This window comes from Ceratotherium simum, chromosome 3 (genome assembly GCF_057802395.1).
Source record: "Ceratotherium simum simum isolate JZ-2026a chromosome 3, ASM5780239v1, whole genome shotgun sequence".
In the NCBI taxonomy this organism is placed as follows: Eukaryota; Metazoa; Chordata; class Mammalia; order Perissodactyla; family Rhinocerotidae; genus Ceratotherium; species Ceratotherium simum.
The window spans coordinates 61,617,443-61,637,712 of NC_141902.1; the positions used below are offsets into that span (position 1 = coordinate 61,617,443).

Below are 20,270 nucleotides of genomic sequence, written 5' to 3' on the forward strand. Positions count from 1 at the left end.
GGGGGTGGGGGTGGGTGCCTGCGCTGGGGTCTCAGCCGGAGGCCTCTTGGGTTTCTTTCCCCTGCCAGGAAGACCCCTTCTTTTCTTCCTTTCCCTCCTCTCCCCACCGCAGCCCCCACCCCTTCCGGCAGAAGCCGCTGCCTCCCCATTTCCTCAGCGGTTTGTGTCCCCCTCCTCCCCCGGAAGTGAGGGCAGTGTGGGGCGTTCCCTAGAGCTGCGCGCACAGCTGGGTTCTCACCCTCCATCTCCTTGTCCACAGCTGGTGGCCGCCCTGTCTGTGGGGCTCCAATCCAGGGCTCCGCCCACTTTGTTAGGACCAGCTTGTATGGCTGCACAGGTTGTGCCCTGCACAAGGGCTCCCGGCCCAGGGGAGCAGTGGGTCCTGGCGAGGGGCAGCACGTGCTCAGAGGAAGAGGGACCTCTTAGTGTTTGTACAAGGCACATGGACAGGTGGGGCCTGCCCTTGGTCCACTCTCCCTCCCTCCTTTCCTGACCACCTCCATGTGGAAGGTTTTCTTTTCCCCCAAATCATGTCTCCTGAGTCACCTCTTCATACCTGTTTCTAGACCCAGAGAATTTCACCTCAAGGATTCTGACTCCTCCCTGTTGGGCTGAGAAAGGGAAAGGCTGGCTGGGCTGCAGGAGGCAGGAGAGGAAGAGAGATTCTCGCTAACAGCCTTGGGGGGAGAAGTGAAGGAAGGTCAGGTGAGGCCTCGGAAGGGTGGGAGGCACAGAGCTGAGGCTTGTGGGGAAGCCTGGAGGAGCCAGGCCAAAGCTCTCGCTCCAAATCACCCTGACATTGGAAGGGGCTCATGGGGGAGATAAGACATTTCCTTGGGTTTAAGTCAGTGTGTGGCTTGCCCTGGGGGTCTAGTGGTTAAGATTGGGTGCTCTCACCACAGCAGCCCGGGGTTCATTTCCCAGTCAGGGAACCACACCACCCATCTGTCAGTTGTCATACTGTGGCGGCTGCATGTTGCTGTGATGCTGAAAGCTATGCCTCTGGTATTTCACATACCAGCAGGGTCACCCACGGTGGACAGGTTTCAGCAGAGCTTCCAGACTAGACAGACTAGGAAGAAGGACCTGGCCACCCACCTCCGAAAAAATTGGCCATGAAAACCCTATGAACAGTGGTGGAGCATTGTCTGATATAGCGCAGGAAGATGAGAGGACGGCACAAGATCAGGCAGAGTTCAGCCCTGCCGTATACAGGGTTGCTAGGAGTTGGAATTGACTCGAAGGCCACTAACAACAAAGGCCATTGTGTCATGGGGTTTGGGCCTGTGTGCCCCCAAAGGCGTCCCAACTTGCCAACTCCTTCCTCATGTTTTTAGGAGTCTCACCTGTAGGGGCGGTGGCTACATGAGGGTTCGCTGTACAAACACCCATCCAGCTGTACGCTTGACTGCGCTGTGTGTGTGCCACACTTCAACCCAACAGGAAAAAACAGAAGCCCGTCCGATACCACTTGGGGGCTGAGATTTTGTTCACCTGGTGGTTCTGATTCAGCAGGTGGATGGGGACAAGAGTTTGCATTTTCCTCTGCCATCCTGATGCTGCCAGTCAGGCCACTTTGAGACCCATTGGCCGCAGAGTGAAGCCAGCTTGCAGTTAAGACGTATTTCTAGGGAAACGTTTCCAGTAAACTGCCCAAAGATATCTTGGTCAAGAGGGAATGGAATCTGCAAGGCTCCATGCATTTGCTGATTTCTTTTCCATTCTAAATATTCACTTTCATAACTAATTTTTTATTCATTTTTTACTGTTTTCTTATCAAGGGCTCCCCAGATTGCATAAGCTTCAGGCCCCACAGAACCAGGCCGCCCCTGCCCATAAGACGTCCACTAAGTTCTTCTGTGGAGAACAGGCCCAGCACAGGGGTTTGGAGCAGTGGCCTTGAGGTAGGGAAGGAATCAAGTGAGGTTGCTGGGCAGGTCGGGGCACGCGGCCTATGACAGTGCGAGCGTCTCCTGTCCGGCGCGGCCCCTCTTCTGGGTTGTCTGATAATAGTCACGCAGTAAGTCCCTGGTGGCTTCGTGGTGAGGCTGAGACTGCATATCAAGAGCCGAGGCCCTGGAGATCACGTGACTTTTCCAAGGCTAAGTGCTGGCCTCCAGCAAACCAGCCTGCCCACCTTCCCCCAAAGGGCACCCTCTCTGCTTCAGCCTCTGGAATGGGCTGGCAGCATAGCTGGGAGGCTTGACATGACATCTCTGAGGGGCAGGTCTGGAGATGCCCTATCCTGGCCCCCCCACTTAGCCCCAGACTCCTCTAAAGAGAGCCCTTCTTGCCACCCCCCAACCCCAGGATCCTACTAAGTGGCATGGAGGGCCAGTGGGCTCTTGAGGTCTGCCCAGGACTCCCGCCTGGGCCCTAGACTAGCTGCCCTCTCTCCTGCTCCAAGGACCTCCCTCCTTCCCAAATTCACACCCAAAGTAAGCAGCAGCCTCCAGCCAGGCTTGGCTCCATACTGCCTTTATTCACATCTCTCACCACCTGTTGCTGCCAGCAGACAGGGACTGACCAGGGGCTGCAGAGGGACCCCAACATGAAAGGCGAATCTGAGGCACGGGGCTCCCTGAGAACACAGGAGAGGAGGTGGGGCTCAGGGAAGGCAAAGCTGCCCTCCTGAGACCCTCGAGCACAGGTGCACCAGTGCTGGCTGGAAAAGGAGGCTGTGGTGCCTGCAGCTGTGTGAGGAGACCTGGCCCCAGTGCTGGGAGAAGGCGTGGGGTGGGGGACGTTCTGCTAGGAATGAGGCCTCCCTTTCCTGCAGGGCCACTGGCAAAAGGCATGAGATTCAGGCTGAGACAAGGCTAAGTGGAGAGAGCCTTAAGCTGTCCCCCCAGCCCTATAATGGAGCTCCGGGAAGAGGGCAAGTGTTCGAGAACTCTGCCTTCAGCTGCAGCTCAGAAACCTGCAGTCAGCCCGACAACGAAGTTGGAGGCACAGTTCTCATGGAGGGAGAGGAGACAGCCAGAGCTCCTGGCAGAGGCAGATGACTGGAGAGCTACCACCGCCAGACCCCACGATCAGGCTGGTGGTTAGGGGAGGGGGCTGGCCTCTGGCTCCCTGGGGTTGGGGTGGTCCAAAACCCCACAGGGCCTGAGGTTGGGTGAGGGTTTGGGGTGCACATACCTCTCCCAGGGTAGGAGAGGGCAGTGACAGGATAACACTACTCATCCATCCCAGGGCTGCCCCAAGAGGAGACTACAACCAGCCCACCAATCCACTTTGGGACCACAGGCCCATCTAGTGCAACCGAGGCCCAGAGAGGGCCCATGCTTTGCTCAAGGATACACATACAGTTCCTATGTAATCCAGCGCCCAGGGTCAGGCCGGGTCTCAGGGTGAGCCAGGCGGTGGGTGATATGCCAAGTCCCCTCCCGGCTTCTGCCCCACTCAGGCCTCTCCTGCACCTTCTCAGCTCCCAGAAGACATCCCAGGAAGAAGAGACCGGCCCTGAGCAGTGGGAGGAGAGGGGCCCCAACTCCAGTCAGGTGCGCAGGGAGGCAGGGCCCAGATCTGGGCCTGGACACACTGCCTAAAACTAAAGCCCACTCTGAAAAGATCCAAACCAAAAAGAAACTTGACCAAAACAATCGAGTCTCATGGTGATGCACTCTACACACACACACACACACACACACACACACACACACATACACACCCCTATCCATGTGCACAATGCACACTCACCCGTGTTCTCAGTCATGGGCTGCACACACGTGGGTGGACATAGACACATGCAGGCACACACGTGTGCACACACGTGCACAGGTGTGCATACACACGCACACACACCCATGCATACACACACCCCCATGCATGCATACACACACCCATGCTCAGACACCCTCTGTGGTCCATCTCCCGCCCAGCAGAGCACCAGCGGCTGCTGCCAGGGACTCAGTGTCGGCTGCTGACGTGGAGGGTGTAGAAGGCCCAGGGCTCAGGGACATAGATGACACCTGGGTACTTCTTCCTGAGTACAGGGTCATTCCACAGCCAGGCGACCCAGAGTGCCACAAGCAGGAGGGTGAGGGCAAAGGAGTAGAAGAGGAAGAGGCCATTGCTGTCCAGGAAGAGGTGCTTGCGCTTCTGGTGCAGGATGAGGGCCAGCATGGTGAAGAAGGTGAAGATGAAGAGGATGAAGATCTGGCCCTCGGTGACCAGGTACCTGAAAAGGCCAGGGCGTGAGGTGAGGCGGCTGCCATGACAGCCACATTCAGCCCAGCATCCCTCCCTCTCCTCCAGTACCAGGCTGCCCTCCCAGTCAGTCAGAACAGCTCACCTAATGACAGGGCTCAGGGACCCACAAAGCTCTGAGCCACAGCCCATATGCTGCATGTTGATTTGGCTTGTGTAGTTACTATTTTTGAATATGTTGAGTTTGTTGCCAATATTTAAATTACAAATTTCTCTGGTGAATTAGGCTTGTATTCCCATGTGATAACAACTGATTAGAGGAGAAAGCAGCTGCCCCCTTTCAAGAGAGCATTATTCTACAGTTTGCCCCAGTCCCCACCATTCCCTACTGCCTCACTTGATGCCTGCTTGATGCATTTCTGTTACCAGCTTGGTTCCTATAGGCATTTGAGTTTGGGACTGCAGTTGCAATTTACGGGGGTTGTTGTTACTGTCTCCTTGAAGGCTGGGACACAGTCTCAGATCTCCCAGGGTTCCCTGCAGCTCCTATGACTGTACCTAGCACATGGCCAGGAACTCAGTAACACTCGTTGGAGGGCCTCTGATAGGTTATCTGGTCTACTCCCCTGCCTCTAGAGAGAACCGCAATGTGGATCCATTCTACTCAAGGAACTACAGCTCTGCAATTTAGTGGCTGGGTGACCTTGGGGAATTTACATGACATCTCAGAGCCTCTGTTTTCTTACTCATAAAGGGGCATAAATGGCCCTGTCTCCTGAGGTTACTGACAAGAGCTGTGTACCTCTGTTACTTGGAAAAGCATATTGTTCAACAAATGGTCGCTGCTCCTACTGTAGCTGCCTCTGCACTAACACGCTGTGGGTAAGAACTGGGCAGCGAGCTTTTCCCATGTCTGACCTCTTTCCCTCTTGCTGTGTTGCCACCCATTCATTTTAATCCTGTCCTCAGGGGCCATACAGATTCACCCTGGTGGACCCTCTCAGCGGTCAGGGGCCAGACCCTGGAGGTGGGCGGGAGCTGGCCCCAGGAAAGGAGGCCCTTTTCATTTTGACAGAGGCTTCCCATCAGAGAAGGGCCAGTCCTTCCTACAACACCCACAACCCCAGGGGGAGCCTGTCTCCAGAGGAGAAGTGACAGAGGAGGAGTAAGAGCCCGGCTGAGGCCTGGGTCCTCTGTAATGGGAAGAGAGAGCTGGAAGGAATAAGAAACCAGGCGGGAGCTCCTGAGGCCCAGGAATTCCCCCCTTATCTGTCCTTGTCATCTCCATGGTGCTTTACAGTTTATGAAGCCCTCTCTCTCCCCCTGGATTCTTACCATCTCCTGAGAGGGAGACAGGTAGGTATCGTCCCCATTTCAGAGGAAGAAACTGAGGCCCATGGGGCTCTGTAGGGCTTGGTGTTGGAGATGGATTCTATTGGCCCCAAGGTGGCACTGGGGTTCTGGGAGGTGGGGAACAGGGTGGAGGCACTGAAGGATGGAGAGGCCACACTCAGGCCTGGCTTCCTGGTAACAGAGAGGCCACCACAAGGCACTGTCACAGTCCCTCCTAGGCAGACAAGGAAGCAGGGGTCCCAGGAGGGAGAGTATCACCTGGGCTCTCGCAGCAACTCTGTGGTCAAGAGCAACTCTTACCGCCTGGCTCACCCAGAGCCCCTGCTCCTCCCACCCCAGGACCGATGTCCACTCACCAGTAGTACAGGCCACTGGGCACCACCAGGAGCAGGGCCGCCCCTGGCATTGAGCTCTTGGCTTTGGTGGGAGTGAAACAGCCGCTGAAGTACATGAAGAGGATGAGGAAGAAGGGGATGTACCTGTAGGAGGGAGGCCAGGGCCTCAGAGGACCGTCCAGCTGCCCTGCCCACCCGCCTCCACCCAGAGCCTCTTCCCCTCCCGTCCCCGTACTAGTTCTCCTGTGCTGGTTCCTTGCACCATCCCATGCAGTGTCACCTCATGGTTTACAAAATTCCTGGTTTGGGTGAGGGTACTCGTCCCTGTCAGCCTGTCCCATGCTAGGGGGCCAGGGTGGATAGGAAGGAAGCAGGAAGATGAAGCCTGCTCCCATGCCAATCAGGGCCCATAGGCCACGAGGCGGGGGCACCCTCCCACACTGCCCTGGCCACCTCACTCACTCTGTGTGTGTGTGTGTGTGGGGGGGAGTGCCTCTGCCTCATGCACGCACCCTAAACACCAACAGCCCCAGCCCATCACTGGCCTGGAAACAGGTATACCCAGCAGGGCTGAGGAGGGAGAAGCCTGAGGCCCAGGTAAAAAAAAAAAAAAAAGGAGAACAGCACCTTCCAGGGCCTCAAGGAGCTCTGGGAAGCCCCCTCACTCACACTCGGCCCACAGCCTCACCCTCCCGCATATGCAACATCTCACCCAAAAAGTGCCTCCCTCTCTCCTCTCCACACACAGGCTGCTTTTCCCACGCACCTGTGCCGTCTCTTACACAACTCCCTTTCTCTTCTCATGTACCATCTTGTCTCCTCACCCACCCTCCTCTCTTCCCCCCTCCTGGGGGCCCCATACTCTCCCACATCCTCTCCTGCTATTTCACTTCTCCCGGCCTCTGTTTCTCTCTCCTCCTCCCATCCCCAGCCTTCCACGGAACGGACTTCTGGCCAAGGCCGGGAGAGCTGGCAAGAGGCCTGTCCAGGGAGCCCTGAGCCAGGAGGATCAACTTTCCATGCCCCAAAACAGACCCTAGAAACACAAGTATAGGGCATGTGTGACATGAGTGGGCCCACCTCACTCAGGACCACCCAGGTCCAGGGCTGGCTGTTACTACCTAGCTGTCAACCCACGGTCAAACCTCCTCCCACCGGCCCCCGTTTATCCTGCGTAAGTGTGGGGTTGCAACAGCTGACCGCTCCCAGCCTGGGCCCCGAATCTCCTGTGGCTGAGCCCACACTTGTGAGGTTTCCTCCCACTGCAGGGTGAAGGGGGGAGGAGCTCTGCCAGGAGTTCTGAGGAGGGGGAGCACAAACCGCCCCCAACCTGGTCCAGCTGGCCCTCCTCGGCTTCCTCCCCAGCTCCATTGCAAAGACCACGGCCTAACAGTGTGGGGTCCCGTCTCGAGACGCACCCCATCACCATGGGGAGGGGGGCGGGGTTGTTTATCAGCGCAGGGCCGCCTCCTTCCCGCCGCCGCGGGCTCCAGGCTGGGCGAGGGAGGGACGGCCGCTCGCTGCCCTCTAGTGGCCGCCGCGGGCACTGCCGGCTGGGAGGCGGAGGGCAGCCAGCGCCCGGGCCCGTCTCCGGAGCCGCGCTCACAGCGCCCCCGCAGGGGAAGAGAGCGCCTTCAGCCGTTGCGCTCCACTCCTGGCAAGCCGAGGCCCAGAGTCGTGTCCTGTGTCCCCGAGGCCACTGGCAGAGCTGGCCGGGGGCCAGGGCCCCTGGGTAGACAGGCTGGCTGTTGCGTGCTCTCCTGGCCGAGACTGGCCCCCTCACTCACCACATGCAGTGGCCCAGGTACTCGTCGTAGTAGTAGAGCAGCTCAAAGGAGTCGATCTGGGGGCGGCAGGGCATGGCGGGTTAGAGGGGGAGGCGCTCAGGGGGGTGCTGGGGGCCCGCAGCCCTCCGGCCACCCTCTCCCTACAACCAGCCCTCTCCCCAACTGCCCTCATTCCCTGCCCTCAGGGCCTTGCCCTCTACTAGCAACCCAGGACAGACTGTGCCCCCAGGATTGACATGCAGTGGGGGGAGGCGGCCTCACCAGCGTCTCGGGCTTGAGATTCTTGATGATCGGGTTCTCGCGGACGGACAGGTGGTGCTGGTACCCACTGAAGAGCAGGCGGTGGTTCACGGAGTCGCCCACCAGGTGGATGCTGGCGCCCATGATGAAGGTGATGATGCTGATGTAGATCAGGGAGCGCGGCAGGGTGCGGGAGGACCGCTCGATGAGCTGAGGTCAGAGGGAGGCCCGACAGCGTAACCCCCGCGTCCATCACAATAGGAGACACCCCCTGCTTCCCTCCCTCACACCTGGGGTGGGAAGGACGCCCCCAGCTGGAAAGTCACTCACAAATTGGTGAGTCCCTTTAGCCGGCCAGCCCAGCCTCTGGAGTCTCACATGATCCCTGTGAACTCAGCAGGGACCAGGGAACAGCACCCTCTTTTCCCAGAGAAGAAAGAGCCTCAGAGGGGCCAGTTCATTGCCCAAGATCACACACAAGCCACGTGCTGGAGGTGACAGCCAGGCCTCCCACACAGGCGTGCAGGCCTCAGGCCCAGCCCTCCCACCGCCACCAGTTGTGCTCCTGGGTGGCTGCGCTGGCCTGCTGAAGGGAACCTCTGATTTCTGAGTGATTGGTTCACGGCAAACACAGAAAATGACAGGGATGGGGTGGGTGTATCTGAAACTAAATTATTTAATTAAAGACTCCTCTGAATTCTGAGATTATACCTTTCCTACTTTTGGAGATTTGAAATGTCTTTCTAGAAACAAAACGATAGGGATAGTAGATAGCGATAGTTGTTTTAAGAGCCCTTATTTGGCAAAGTGCAAAGCCGGCAGCCCTAGCTAGCTCTGTGCGCCCAGTGGCATCTCAAAGTCAGGAATCTCCAGGACAGAGGACAGAGGTCACCCTCTGTTGCTGCTGTTCCTGCCACCTGGCCCCCACCTGCCTTCCCAGCCGGTCCCTGACCACTCCCTGGGCGACCTGGCCGCTCCTTCCCCCTCAGCCTCCCCAGAGGTATGATGGCTTCTCAAGCATGGCCTTGTCCCCAGGTCCTTGAGCCTGAGCGCCTCTCCCCCTCACCCTTTGGCACACCAGGCTGAGGCCCAAATCAAACAGCCCTCCTTGGGGAGGCCTTCTCCATCCCTCCCGCCCCCAGGCCCTGATGCATCCCTCTCTCACAGCCTTCACCCCCCGGAATCAGGCGGGAAAAGGAATCAGGCCAGAAAAGCGGATGCAGCGCACTCCCAGGGCTCAGCACCAGTTCCCTGCCAGCTGCAGGAGGGAGTGAGGGCGGGAAGGGAGGGCAGGGCTGTGACTGTACCTTGAGCAGAAGGAAGGGCGTGATGACGTTGTAGGCCATGTGGAAGTAGTCCCCCACGCTGGGCTTGTTGAGCGGAAACCACTCGAGAGGGAACACCAGCTGGGGAGCAAGTGGGGAGTGGTGTTCACTAGCACAGCCCCACGAGGCCCTCGGGAGGCAGCCCACCTCCTCTACACACACTTCATTCTGTCTCTGATTTCTCTGGGTCCTCTCGGCAGCCCTGGGGCGAGAGTGTTTCTAGACAGACAAACTGAGCCCCAGAGAGGGTAAACAAACTTGTCCCCAGGCACACGCTAGATGCAAATCCAGGGCCTACCCTGGGCCCCTCTCCCAGTGGGTACTAAATAAATGTGCCTGGGTACTTGACTGGCAGTTGAAGGCTACTTTGGGACTCAGGTGTGCCACCAGCTTCCTGGGTGACCCTGGGCAAGTCATTCCCCTCTCTAGGCCTTGGTTTCTCCATCTGTAACACAAGAAGTGTGGCCCAGGTGGTCTACCTGGACCCTTAGGGATCTGGCACTCCAGGTCCTATGATGATGACAAGATCTCCTGGCCACTAGGCCCAGGGGTGGAAAAGTGCCCTGTCCAGTGAGCAGATGGACCGCTTCCAAATCAGGTCAAATGTATACATTATGAAACAAAGAAGAAAATAAGTGCGTTTACAAAGTAGCTTCAGTTCTTCCTTTCCTGCTTCCTCTGAGAGAGGCAGGCCAGGGGCAGTTCCTCCGTCTGGAATGCCCTCACTCCTCCTACTGGTCACCCCAGTGAGTCCTGGCCTTGTCGGGGTCAGTGGGAAAACCCCTATCTGAGATCAAACATTTCACACACACCCCTCCCCCGCCAAATTGTACTTCCAGTATCTGTTGATTGACAACACGTGTAATGACCAAAAATTTCAATCGAAAACGTAAATGTTTCTCTCTTTTAATTCAAAAAATGCCACATTAGATAAAACTAACCTACAGAAATAAAACTCCCAGGATACAGGAATCTCAATCTCTCTCTTTCTAACTTGCTGTGTGATTGTATCTCTATATCTTTATCTATATCAAAATACATATATGTTGGCTGAAAACTCTTTGTGATAGCAAAATACCAGAAATAGGCCAACTCTTCAACCAAACAGGACTAGTTGAATACACGATAGTACATCTTTACTATAGAAGGTTAAGTAGCCATTAACAGAAATGACACCTTATGTGTCCTGACATGGAGAGATATCCATGCTATATTCTAAAGTGAAACAAGCAAGTTGTAGAATAAGGTATAAAGTAAAACCTCATTTTGGTTAGAAAAAGAAAAAAGATATATATATATATGTTTGTATGAGTGGAGAAAGGAGTGGAAGAATGTGCCCCAAACTGTCAGGGTGGGCCTAGAAAGGGAGAGCCTCACACTTCTTTATACACCTGGGTATGAACTGACATCACACCTATGACATATTACTTTTATAACTTGTAAAAGGTCTTATTTTGTAGTTATTACAAACTTGGGAGTATCATGCATACATTTGAAAAGTTCCAGTATACACATGAGCTTTTCAAATATATACTCTCCCAACGAGCCCACTTAGGGTTAGAGCGGCCACAGCAGCTCTGGGCAGGATAGGGGAAGGGATCTGCCCAGCAGCAGACCCCTTTTAGGCCAGTTGAGGCCGAGTCCTACTGAGTGAGGAGACATGAGCCTGCTCCTGGCCTCATGTCTCCCCATCCCGTAGCACCAGACCGGCAGCTCTTTTGTCCCCTAGTATGTGGGACCTTCACGCTGGAAGGGGGCTCAGAGCAGCTCGTCCGACCAGTCTTGCAGAGGAGAGAACCGAAGCCCAGATGACAGTGACTTGCCCAGGGTCACCCGCAAACCTGACCAGGGGCCCTGACTCCTGGCTTAGTCCTTTTTCTTTTTCCTACATTTAGAAAACAACACGCAAACCTCACAGCAAGTCTGCAGAAGGGAGAGCCGGCATCCACCGTAAGTCTTCCCTGACACAGCTGCCGGGACAGCTCTTCATCCCCTTCAAGTCCTGATCCCACGGATACAAGACTGTTAGGATCATTACTGACTGGCAGTCAGTCAGTATGCATGCCACTTCGGCACCTTTCTTCTCCTTAAACATTCCAGGATGCTCTATAGTATCCATAATTCCTGTTTAATGGCCAGGTAAGATTCTCTATACTGAATACAGCAAAGTTGATTTACCCAGTCCCTACTGCTGGACGCTGAAGTCACTTCTAAGTTTTGACTGCTGTAAGCAACACTGTAACGAACATCTTTGGGGATAAAGGCTGTTGTCTTCCTGCTGATTATTCTTCAGGGCAGATTCTTGGAATGAGTCTTACTGGGTCAGGGGGGATGAATATATTAGGGTTTTGGATACACACATGACAGGAAGGGGGTGGGCTCTGGGTGTAGATACTGCTTCCTCCACTTGCTGGTTGAGTGACCTTGAGCCAGTTCCTTACCCTCTCTATCCTCAAGTCTTCTCATCTATAAAACTGAGATTAATAATAGCATTGATGTGAAAACTGAATAAGTTTAAACACATAAAGAGCTTAGAACAGAGTCAGCACTCAATGTATGTTAACCGATATTTCTACCTCACTGTTATTATTATTCATTCAATAGAAATGTATTGAGGACTTATCACGTTAGGCACTAATCTAGGTACTAGTTGTCACCCTGACAAACTGCTTTCCAAGAGCTTTGCTAATTTGCATTATCACTAGCATGTACCAGGTGTTAGTTTCAGCAGTGGATGTTGTTATTTTTACCACCCACACACAAAAATTAACAACTTGGTGCCTGGTGGTACCTCACTCGATTTTTTTCACATTCTGTTATCTATCTATCTATCTATCTGTCTATCTATCTATCTGTCTATCTATCTATCTATCTATCTATCTATCTATCTATCACAAGTGAGGGGCTTTGGTGCTCTGCCAGTATTAATCTCCTCCACGGAAGCCACCACTGGATGCTGATGCATGAAGTAGCCTTAGACGGAAGGAGATGGTTTCACCAGGTGGCACTAAAAATTACCTGAGCTCAAAATCTTATATAACATGCAAAATCAGCCTATACTCTTCACCTCCAGAAAAATAATGCTATCCCAACGCAGCGGGAAAGACCGGTGGGATGCTCTGCCTCCTTTCCCATACCCCTCTGTCTGGCTTGGTGATTTGGTTAGACCTGGATGTGGGATATAGGGGGGCACAGTGTGACTGTTCAGGGCTACCAGCTCCCCCGTGAGAGTTGAGGCACAATATGACCATTCAGGCCCCCCAGGCCCTCCACTTGCTGGCAGTTGCCTCCTTGGCCACAGTTACAGAACCAAAGGATCTGAGATCATCCAGGCCTATTCTTTTTTTTTTTTTTTTTTGTAAGGAAGATCAGCCCTGAGCTAACATCCATGCTAATCCTCCTCTTTTTGCTGAGGAAGACCGGCTCTGAGTTAACATCTATTGCCAATCCTCCTCCTCTTTTTTTTCCCCCAAAGCCCCAGTAGATAGTTGTATGTCATAGCTGCACATCCTTCTAGTTGCTGTATGTGGGACGTGGCCTCAGCATGGCCGGAGAAGCGGTGCGTCGGTACGTACCCGGGATCCGAACCTGGGCTGCCAGTAGCGGAGCGCTCGCACTTAACCGCTAAGCCACGGGGCCGGCCCCATCCAGGCCTATTCTTGTAGTTTACTCGTGGGGGAAGTGACTCGTCTAAGGTCACTCAGTCAATTCTCCTCACTGCGGGTTGGGGCTCTGTCCACAGCTTCACACTCACCATGGCAATGGGGCGCCCAAAGTCTAGAACCCAGTTCTGCAGGGTGAAGTAGAACCAGAGGTCGAGGTGGAAAGGAGCCGTGCCAGCAGCCTCCTCAGCTTTGACAGAGCTGTGCCTGGGAAGGAGCCAGACAAGAGAGGTCAGCTTTTCTCTCCTCCCCTGGGAATCTTCCCCCTGAGATGAGCCACAGGGAGGCCTGGGGACTTGGGAGCAGGAGGAAACACACGTTTGCAGGAAATACTGGGGTCTGGCCCTGTGGCCAAGGGGAAGATGTCCTGGGAGTGGACTCCAGCTGCCTGACATTAGCTTCTGTGTGATTCGGGAAGGAAACTGCCATACAGGTATAACACCTGGGGCTCTCTCACCTGTAGAATGAGGAAGTCAAGTGGGGAACAGGATGCAAATACAGCTGAAAAGCGTGAAACGTGACGATGGATGATGGTAGCTCACCTTTACTGACCACTTACTATATTCCAGGCACTGTGGTAGCTGTTTACAAGTATTGTCTCATTTAACTCTTTTAATCCTCACAGAACCCCTGTGAGGTTGGACTATTACCCCCATTTTACAAGTAAAAAAAAACTGAGGCCCAAGATGTTAAGTAACTTACCCAAAGTTACATAGCTAAATATAGGAACCTAAATGATTTGGCTCAGAGCTTATGCTTTTAACTCCTACCCCATCATTGTATCCACAGTGACTAGTCCATGGGATAGGCATGTGACCTGAGCTGGACCAGTCAGAGCCCTCTAGTGAGATCTGTCTTACAGACTATGGACTGGGATGAACAGGGCCTCCTTCTTTCTTGGTTCCTGAACCACGAGGAGGTGCGAATGGGGCTGCTGGAGTCCCTTTTGTCATCAGTCCACAGGGAAACCTAAGAAGGAAGCCAGCAGGGACAAGTTGATGTGAGAGACATGGCCAGAAGTGGAGCACCATCTGACAACACATCCTTGGATGCCAGTCCCTCCTGCAAAGCAGTTAGCCATCTGCTCTTCACAGAGGAGCTGAAGTTCAAGGGCCAGTGCATGTGCCGCCTCCTCCAGGAAGGCTTCTCTGATGAAGCTTTTCCCAAAGCCCCACCAGCCCCACGTCAGGTAGTGCTTCATCTCTAACTCCCCATCTGGCCATGACATCATCGGGCTGGAATTTTGCTCTCTTATCTAGACCCTCAAGAAGAGGGGTGACTTTTAAGGTTCTCTCAACTCACCCACCTCCCCATCAGAGTCCAAATTCTCTTTACAGCATCCCTGCCACTACTTGCACACCTCCAGTGACAAGCAGCTGGCTACTTCCTAAGATGATGGAGGTGTGAGTTTTATCGTCCCATTTGCGCTGAGAACAGGAGCTGTGTGACATGGGGCCGTACGCTCCCGACTTCTCAGCTCAGTACCCGGTTTGTGCTCACTGATTACTGGCTGGTTTAGAACAATCTCAATTACCAGTTATTCATTCTTTTTAGTGGCAGACATTAGCTTAGAGGCACCATGAAGATTTTCCTTTGTCAATGCTGCTATTGCTTCCATAACTATCCAGGATCCTTCTCAGCCAGTTCCAATGGTCCACACTAGGCTGGTGGAGCAACCCAGAGCCAGGGAGGCAAGCTCTTGGGGATCGTATCATCCTTGGCGGCAGGCAAGACAGGTAGAGTGGGCCTTCCCTCGGTCAACTAAGTCTTCCTGTCCCTTCTACTCAGTGCCCCCACCACTTGCTGAGTGCTGCCTGTGTGCTATGCTAGGAGCTTCACCTGCACCCTCCTCTAATCCTCACAGCAATACCAGGAGGCTCCTACCTGCCTGTTTTACAGATGAGGAGACTGAGGCTTACAGGGGTTAAGTGCTCTGTCAAGGTCACCCCTGTCTAAGGAGCTGCAGCAGGTAGTCCTTTTGTCAGCCTATTTCCCACTCCCTGCTTCTTCTGGTAAGAGATGTTTCCTTAGCCATAGGCAGGGCCAGTGACCCAGTCCAGCCCAGTGGGACTTTTCTAACTAGACTTGGTGGAAAGAACACCTTCCTTTCTGGTGCTGGGGTGCTAGGGATGCAAGCCCAGGGCTGCCTGTGGCCCAGGTTCCAGCCTCAAGGGACAGCCAGGTGAGAATGAAGCAGCCCTGCAGAGAGGATCAGAGAAAAAGAGGAGCAGCCCTGAGAGTGCTCACATTGCTGCTTCCAGGCATCCCCAAGGCAATGGTTTGGCCACATGAGCCAGTACATTCCCTTTTGCTAAGGGTGCTGCAGCTCCCACTGGCTTTCTGTCACTTGCAACCCAGGAATCCTGAATAACATAGAATTCAAACCTGGGTCTATAGAAATTCAAGACCTATGCTCTGAATAGCTTGCTATTCTGTTCCTGATTATTAGAATAAGCTATGTAGCATGTTAGGAGATCAAGACAGAGAGGGATCAGTGTGGCCTGAGCAATATGCAAAGGCTCAGGAAGGAAGGGAGCCTGGAAGCATGGATGGGTGGATTTAACTAGGCAGAAAAGCAGCAGGAGAGCAGGATCAAAGGCCTGGAGGTAGACGTGAGAAAGGCACAGCATGGACTTGAGATGCCTGGCTCACTGGTGGAGAGGAAGAGAAGGGAGGGCAGGGTGGGCCTTCAAACTGGGCAGATACTCAGAACTAACTGTGAGGACTGCTCTGAGATAAGACTGGCACAGAGGCCCCACCCTGCCCCTTTCTCTTAGTGACCATCAGGGCAAGGCCTCAAAAAGCAGATGGTGATAACCTCAAGGCCTGAAGAACTTGGATGGAGAAGGCGGATAACAGCCCTCAGTGTTTTGTTCTGGAAACTTCCAAACTGGGCAAAGAGTAGCATGTTTGGTACAGGGAATAAAGGCATTTTGAAAGCCTGAGGAAGCACTTAGGTGTGGGTCTCTAGAACATGAGGATACCTAGCACATACTAGGGCTCAGTAACTATTTTCTCCTTCACCTCAGGAGGCACCTCAGTCAACAGAGATCCCTGTCATTATTCCGGCCTGGCTTAGCAGGGCAGGTAAAAAGGGCAGGTACAGGGCAGACATCAACTTGCGAATCAAGACTGGTCAGCATCTGACTGGTTTTCTTCTGTTGGGACTCTGACCATGGGAGGCAAATCATGGAGGGTGAAGGCATCCTCTCCCCCATTCCTTGTCCTGGGGATGAGCAACCTCAAGCCTGTCCCCAGTTCTGACTCCACAGACTTCACACACTGAGCTCCCAGCCTGTGCCAGCTCTGGGTCTCAATCATCAGAAACTGCCACCGAGAACAATGGTAAAAGCACAATGGCAGGTAACCTGAAACAAGGATGGCCTTTTCTCTCCTCCACAGCTTTACAAGTCTACCATATGGGAAACTAATATCATGACAGTTGGCGAGCGCATACCATACAGTTGAAATATTCAAAGCAGTGAGCAGCATCTGCAGGACTGCCTGGCAGAAAAGGAAGGAGTCTCAGCCATGGTAGAGTCAAGCAGGGACGATAGTCATAGTTAAATACATGATAGAAAGTTTGAACAAAAAATAAGAAAATGAAGGCAAATCGAAGAGGGAAAAAAAGAAAGGCAATTAGAAACTCCAGGATAAACAAAAGCAATATAAGAAAGCAAATGAAAACTGTTAAACATTGCTTGGCTCTGCAGGGAACAATATTTACATGGCTTAATTAAAAAAACATTGATTTTCAAAGTTTAGAATCAATCTACAAACAAAACATGGAAGACTATGGTTAAAAGACAGCAGGTAAATACTGTCAACCTTGACAACATGAAAGCAAAACTAGATGACAGGAGTTGGGGGAAAGGGTAAGGAAAGCTAAAGTTTAGGGTAGGGGACTAACATTCTCTTTTTAAAAAGGAGTCAAGAGATACAGCCTACAGCTGACCAAAATAGAAATAATGGTGCACGCCCTCCGCTACTGGCGGCCTGGGTTCGGATCCCGGGCGCGCACCGACGCACCGCTTCTCCAGCCATGCTGAGGCTGCGTCCCACATACAGCAACTAGAAGGATGTGCAACTATGACATACAACTATCTACTGGGGCCCTGGGGACAAAAAGGAGGAGGATTGGCAATAGATGTTAGCTCAGAGCTGGTCTTCCTCAGCAAAAAGAGGAGGATTAGCATGGATGTTAGCTCAGGGCTGATCTTCCTCACAAAAAAAAATAAAATGGTTCTAATAAAATATTACTATCCTTGATCACAAAACATATTTAAAAAAAGTAAAAATAGTGATAAAAAGAACTATCTTGTGAAGATGAGGGAGGTATAAGGGAGCCAAACAATAAACATTAGCGTAGAGGCTAAAATTGATAAACAAAGAAATAGCAGTTGAACATAGCTTTTAAGAGTATGGACTCTGGACCGCCTGGGTTCCTATTCCAGCCCTACCACTAACCAGATCTTGAGCAAGTTACTTAACCTCTTGAGCCTCAATGTTCTCATCTGTAAAATGAGGGATAATAGTAGATCCTACCTCAAGAGTTGTGGTTGAATTAATATTATGTGTAGGGGCTGGCCCCATGGTGTAGAGGTTGAGTGCGCGCGCTCCGCTGCTGGCGGCCCGGAGCCAGCGGATCCCAGCGTGCACCGATGCACCGCTTGTCAGGCCATGCTGTGGCGGCATCCCATATAAAGTGGAGGAAGATGGGCACAGATGTTAGTCCAGGGCCAGTCTTCCTCAGCAAACAGAGGAGGACTGGCATGGATGTTAGCTCAGGGCTGATCTTCCTCATTAAAAAAAAAAAAAAAAATTATGTGTAAAAACTTAGAGCAGGGCCTGGTCCACAGAAAGTGCTACATAATGTTTGTTATTATTATTTAGAAATATGAACTTAACTCTGGAAGAAACAGCTAAAAGAAGCTAATGTGATCTCTGGTGCCAGGGAGAGGTGGAACAGAGGACCGTTGCTTTTTACTCTAAGCCATTCTGTGCTATTTTATTTGATCATGGGCATGTATTACTTTGATTACAATACAAAACACTGTCAATGGAGCAGGCGGAAGCTGGAATGGGCTACCTTGAAAGGTAGTGAGCACCTTGTCATTAGAGGTATGTAAGCACAGCATGGATGCAGCAGAGGAAATCCAAGCATCCTAGGAATTGGCCAGGATGATTTTGCCTACTGTCTTGAGCAGCAATGATACTGAGCACAGGCCTAGAGGCAGCCAGTGAGGGGGCAGAGATACCCTGGAAGAGATCCAGCCCCTCGTGCCATCCAGGGAGCATCCTGGCTGGTGAACGGCTCATGCAGGAATAAAGAGGGACATCACTCCTCAGCAGACAAAGTAGAATAGTAAGAGCAGAAACCAGAAGTCAGCACCCCTGGGTTTAGACCCTGGTTCTTGCCAGAAAGTGGTGTAACCTCTCTGGGCCTCAGTTTCCGTGTATACAAAATACAAAAAGGCTGGGTAAGATGCTGCATCTGGAAGTCCCACATAGCAGATAAAGTGGCAACCATATCGGAAACCCACAGACTATTCTAATTGGGCTACCACAGTTCAGGGCAGTCAAAGACCCCCAAATTGAAGGGGATCCAGAAGAGAGATGTTTCTCCATAGCAGGAGAAAGAGCTACCCTCAGCCAAGTCTCTCAGAATTCTTCCCTCATCCCAAATCATACCACAACTTCCTAAAATTGACTCTGAGCACAATAGTGCTCAAAAACCTTCCATGGCTCCCCTGTGCCTACAGAATAAAGGCTGCATCCTTCACCTGCTATTTAGGCAGGAACTAGGGTGAGGCAAGTGAGGCACACAGGGCCCAACCTTTAAGTAGGCACAGGGTTGTGCCCTGTCCGGAGTGAGCCTCCTCTTAAATTTTGCATGCTAGGCTTTCACTCTAGTCCCAGCCCTGCTGCCTTTATCAAGGCCATTCACCATCAGTCTGCATCCTCCTGCCACTGTACTCCCAGAAGGCTCCAGCACCACTGCACACCCTGCCTTTCCCCAAGCTTACCCCCTGGCTGGAACAGCCTTTCTTTCCTGTGTCAGCTCAAGTGCCACTTCCTCCACGAAGCCCTCCAACATGACCTCTCAGCCCCACTGGGTCTCTGACCCTCCCAGTCCTTACCCAGACTGTTAGCCCCTCCTGGCTTCACCTTACCCACCCTTTTAGTGCCTGGCACAGCGCTGGGCACACCAGAGATGGTTAATGAATGCCTGATCAACGCGACGAATGTTTCTGGTCAGAAAAACGGGATGAAGGCAGAATAGAGGGAAAGATTAAAAGGTGCCTCTTCCCTTGCGCCGCCTGGTCTCAATCACACAAACCAATATCTTCTTCCCCTTGGTGAGAGAAGGGAACAGCAACTGCGTGAGAAAAGCCCTTCCTCATTGTTCCCTGGAGGGGAGCTTCCCAACTTCGCTGTCTCTTCCGTTTACATTCTTACACTCTCGGGGGCCTCGGGGCAAGGAGTGCGCCTCCTGATTAACACCTGAATCCAGGTCCTGTTCATGCTTGGAGGGGCCCTGAGAAATCGGAGGTGGCGCCCGGGCGTGCAGATGCATTGGGGGCCCGAGTGAGCGGAGGTGTCCTCTGGGCCCGCCGCCCCCACCCCAAGTTTCTTGGCTCCCTGGAGAGGTCTCGCCAGCTGGGTCTCGGGGGCCGCTGAGCCTCACTGGGCCGGGCTCCCGTGGGAAGAGACAGGATCGCGGAGGTGGGCTCGGGCGAGCGAGCAGCCGCAAGGGCAGCGCAGGGAAGACCGACTCCGGAAGCGTCCTCCGGCCCACCCCGGGCTCCGCTCACCCGGCCCCCGCCGCCCGCCCCCGTCACGTGGCGGGGACGCGGTTCCACTCCGCCCGCCGGCGCGCGCCCACCTGGCCTGCAGGAAGGAGGCGCCCGGCTGCGCGCCCGGGCCGCCCGCCGCTCCCGGGTGCGGCCGCCTCCGCGCCGCCGCCTCCATGGCTGCCCCGCCGGCCGGCGCCTCGGCTCTGCTCTCCCGAGTTAGAGACGGGCTCCGCTGGCCTGGCGGCGGCGACAGCAGACACTGCGCGCGAGGGCGCGCCGGCGGGGGAGCGCTCTGGCCCAGAGGCGCGGGCGGGAGGCGGGGACACAGAGAGGGACGGAGGGAGGAAGGGAGGCGGGGCGAGCTCCGCGAGGGGAAGGAGGGACGCGACCAGGGTGGCGTCCCCGGCGGGGAGCGGGGCGGAGGCCTGCGCGCACGGCGTGTGGCCTTGTGGGGCTGAGATTGGCTGGGGTCGCCTGCATGGCCGGGGCGGGAGGCTTAGGCTAGGCGGGCTGAGGCCCGGATATCGGTCTGCCGTGGGCTAGGGACCCGGGGAAACACTAACCTGACCCAGATGCTCCCCTGGGGAGGAGGCGAGGTGGGATTTCCCTTGTCCGTGGG

At 53.9% G+C, this 20,270-nt stretch overlaps 1 protein-coding gene across 2 annotated transcripts; it reads right to left on the bottom strand.

Annotated features, from left to right (window-relative positions):
• Window positions 1–2,462: 2,462 nt before the first annotated feature.
• CLN6 (CLN6 transmembrane ER protein) lies at window positions 2,463–19,914 on the bottom strand. Of its 2 annotated transcripts, XM_087428591.1 has the most exons (7): window positions 19,741–19,911; window positions 12,947–13,061; window positions 9,175–9,273; window positions 7,889–8,077; window positions 7,628–7,683; window positions 5,862–5,984; window positions 2,463–4,183 (listed from the first exon to the last, which is right to left on the bottom strand). In XM_087428591.1, the coding sequence occupies exons 1-7, from the start codon at window positions 19,824–19,826 to the stop codon at window positions 3,913–3,915; spliced, it is 939 nt and encodes a 312-aa protein (XP_087284717.1). In that variant the 5' UTR covers window positions 19,827–19,911; the 3' UTR covers window positions 2,463–3,912. The 2 variants fall into 2 exon arrangements, with proteins under 2 accessions (XP_087284717.1, XP_087284718.1); XM_087428592.1 differs by lacking the exon at window positions 9,175–9,273 and having other exon boundaries at window positions 19,741–19,914.
• Between the last annotated feature and the right edge of the window lie 356 nt (window positions 19,915–20,270).

What these genes read in the sequence shown, in the direction of transcription:
- CLN6 (XM_087428591.1), bottom strand. Translation starts at nt 19,826, where the DNA reads ATGGAGGCGGCGGCGCGGAGGCGGCCGCACCCGGGAGCGGCGGGCGGC. An exon ending in ATCTCAAGCCCGAGACGCTG is followed by an intron (nt 7,684 to 7,888) that starts GTGAGGCCGCCT and finishes TGCCGCCCCCAG; the next exon opens with ATCGACTCCTTTGAGCTGCT. An exon ending in TACCTGGGCCACTGCATGTG is followed by an intron (nt 5,985 to 7,627) that starts GTGAGTGAGGGG and finishes TCCCTCCTACAG; the next exon opens with GTACATCCCCTTCTTCCTCA.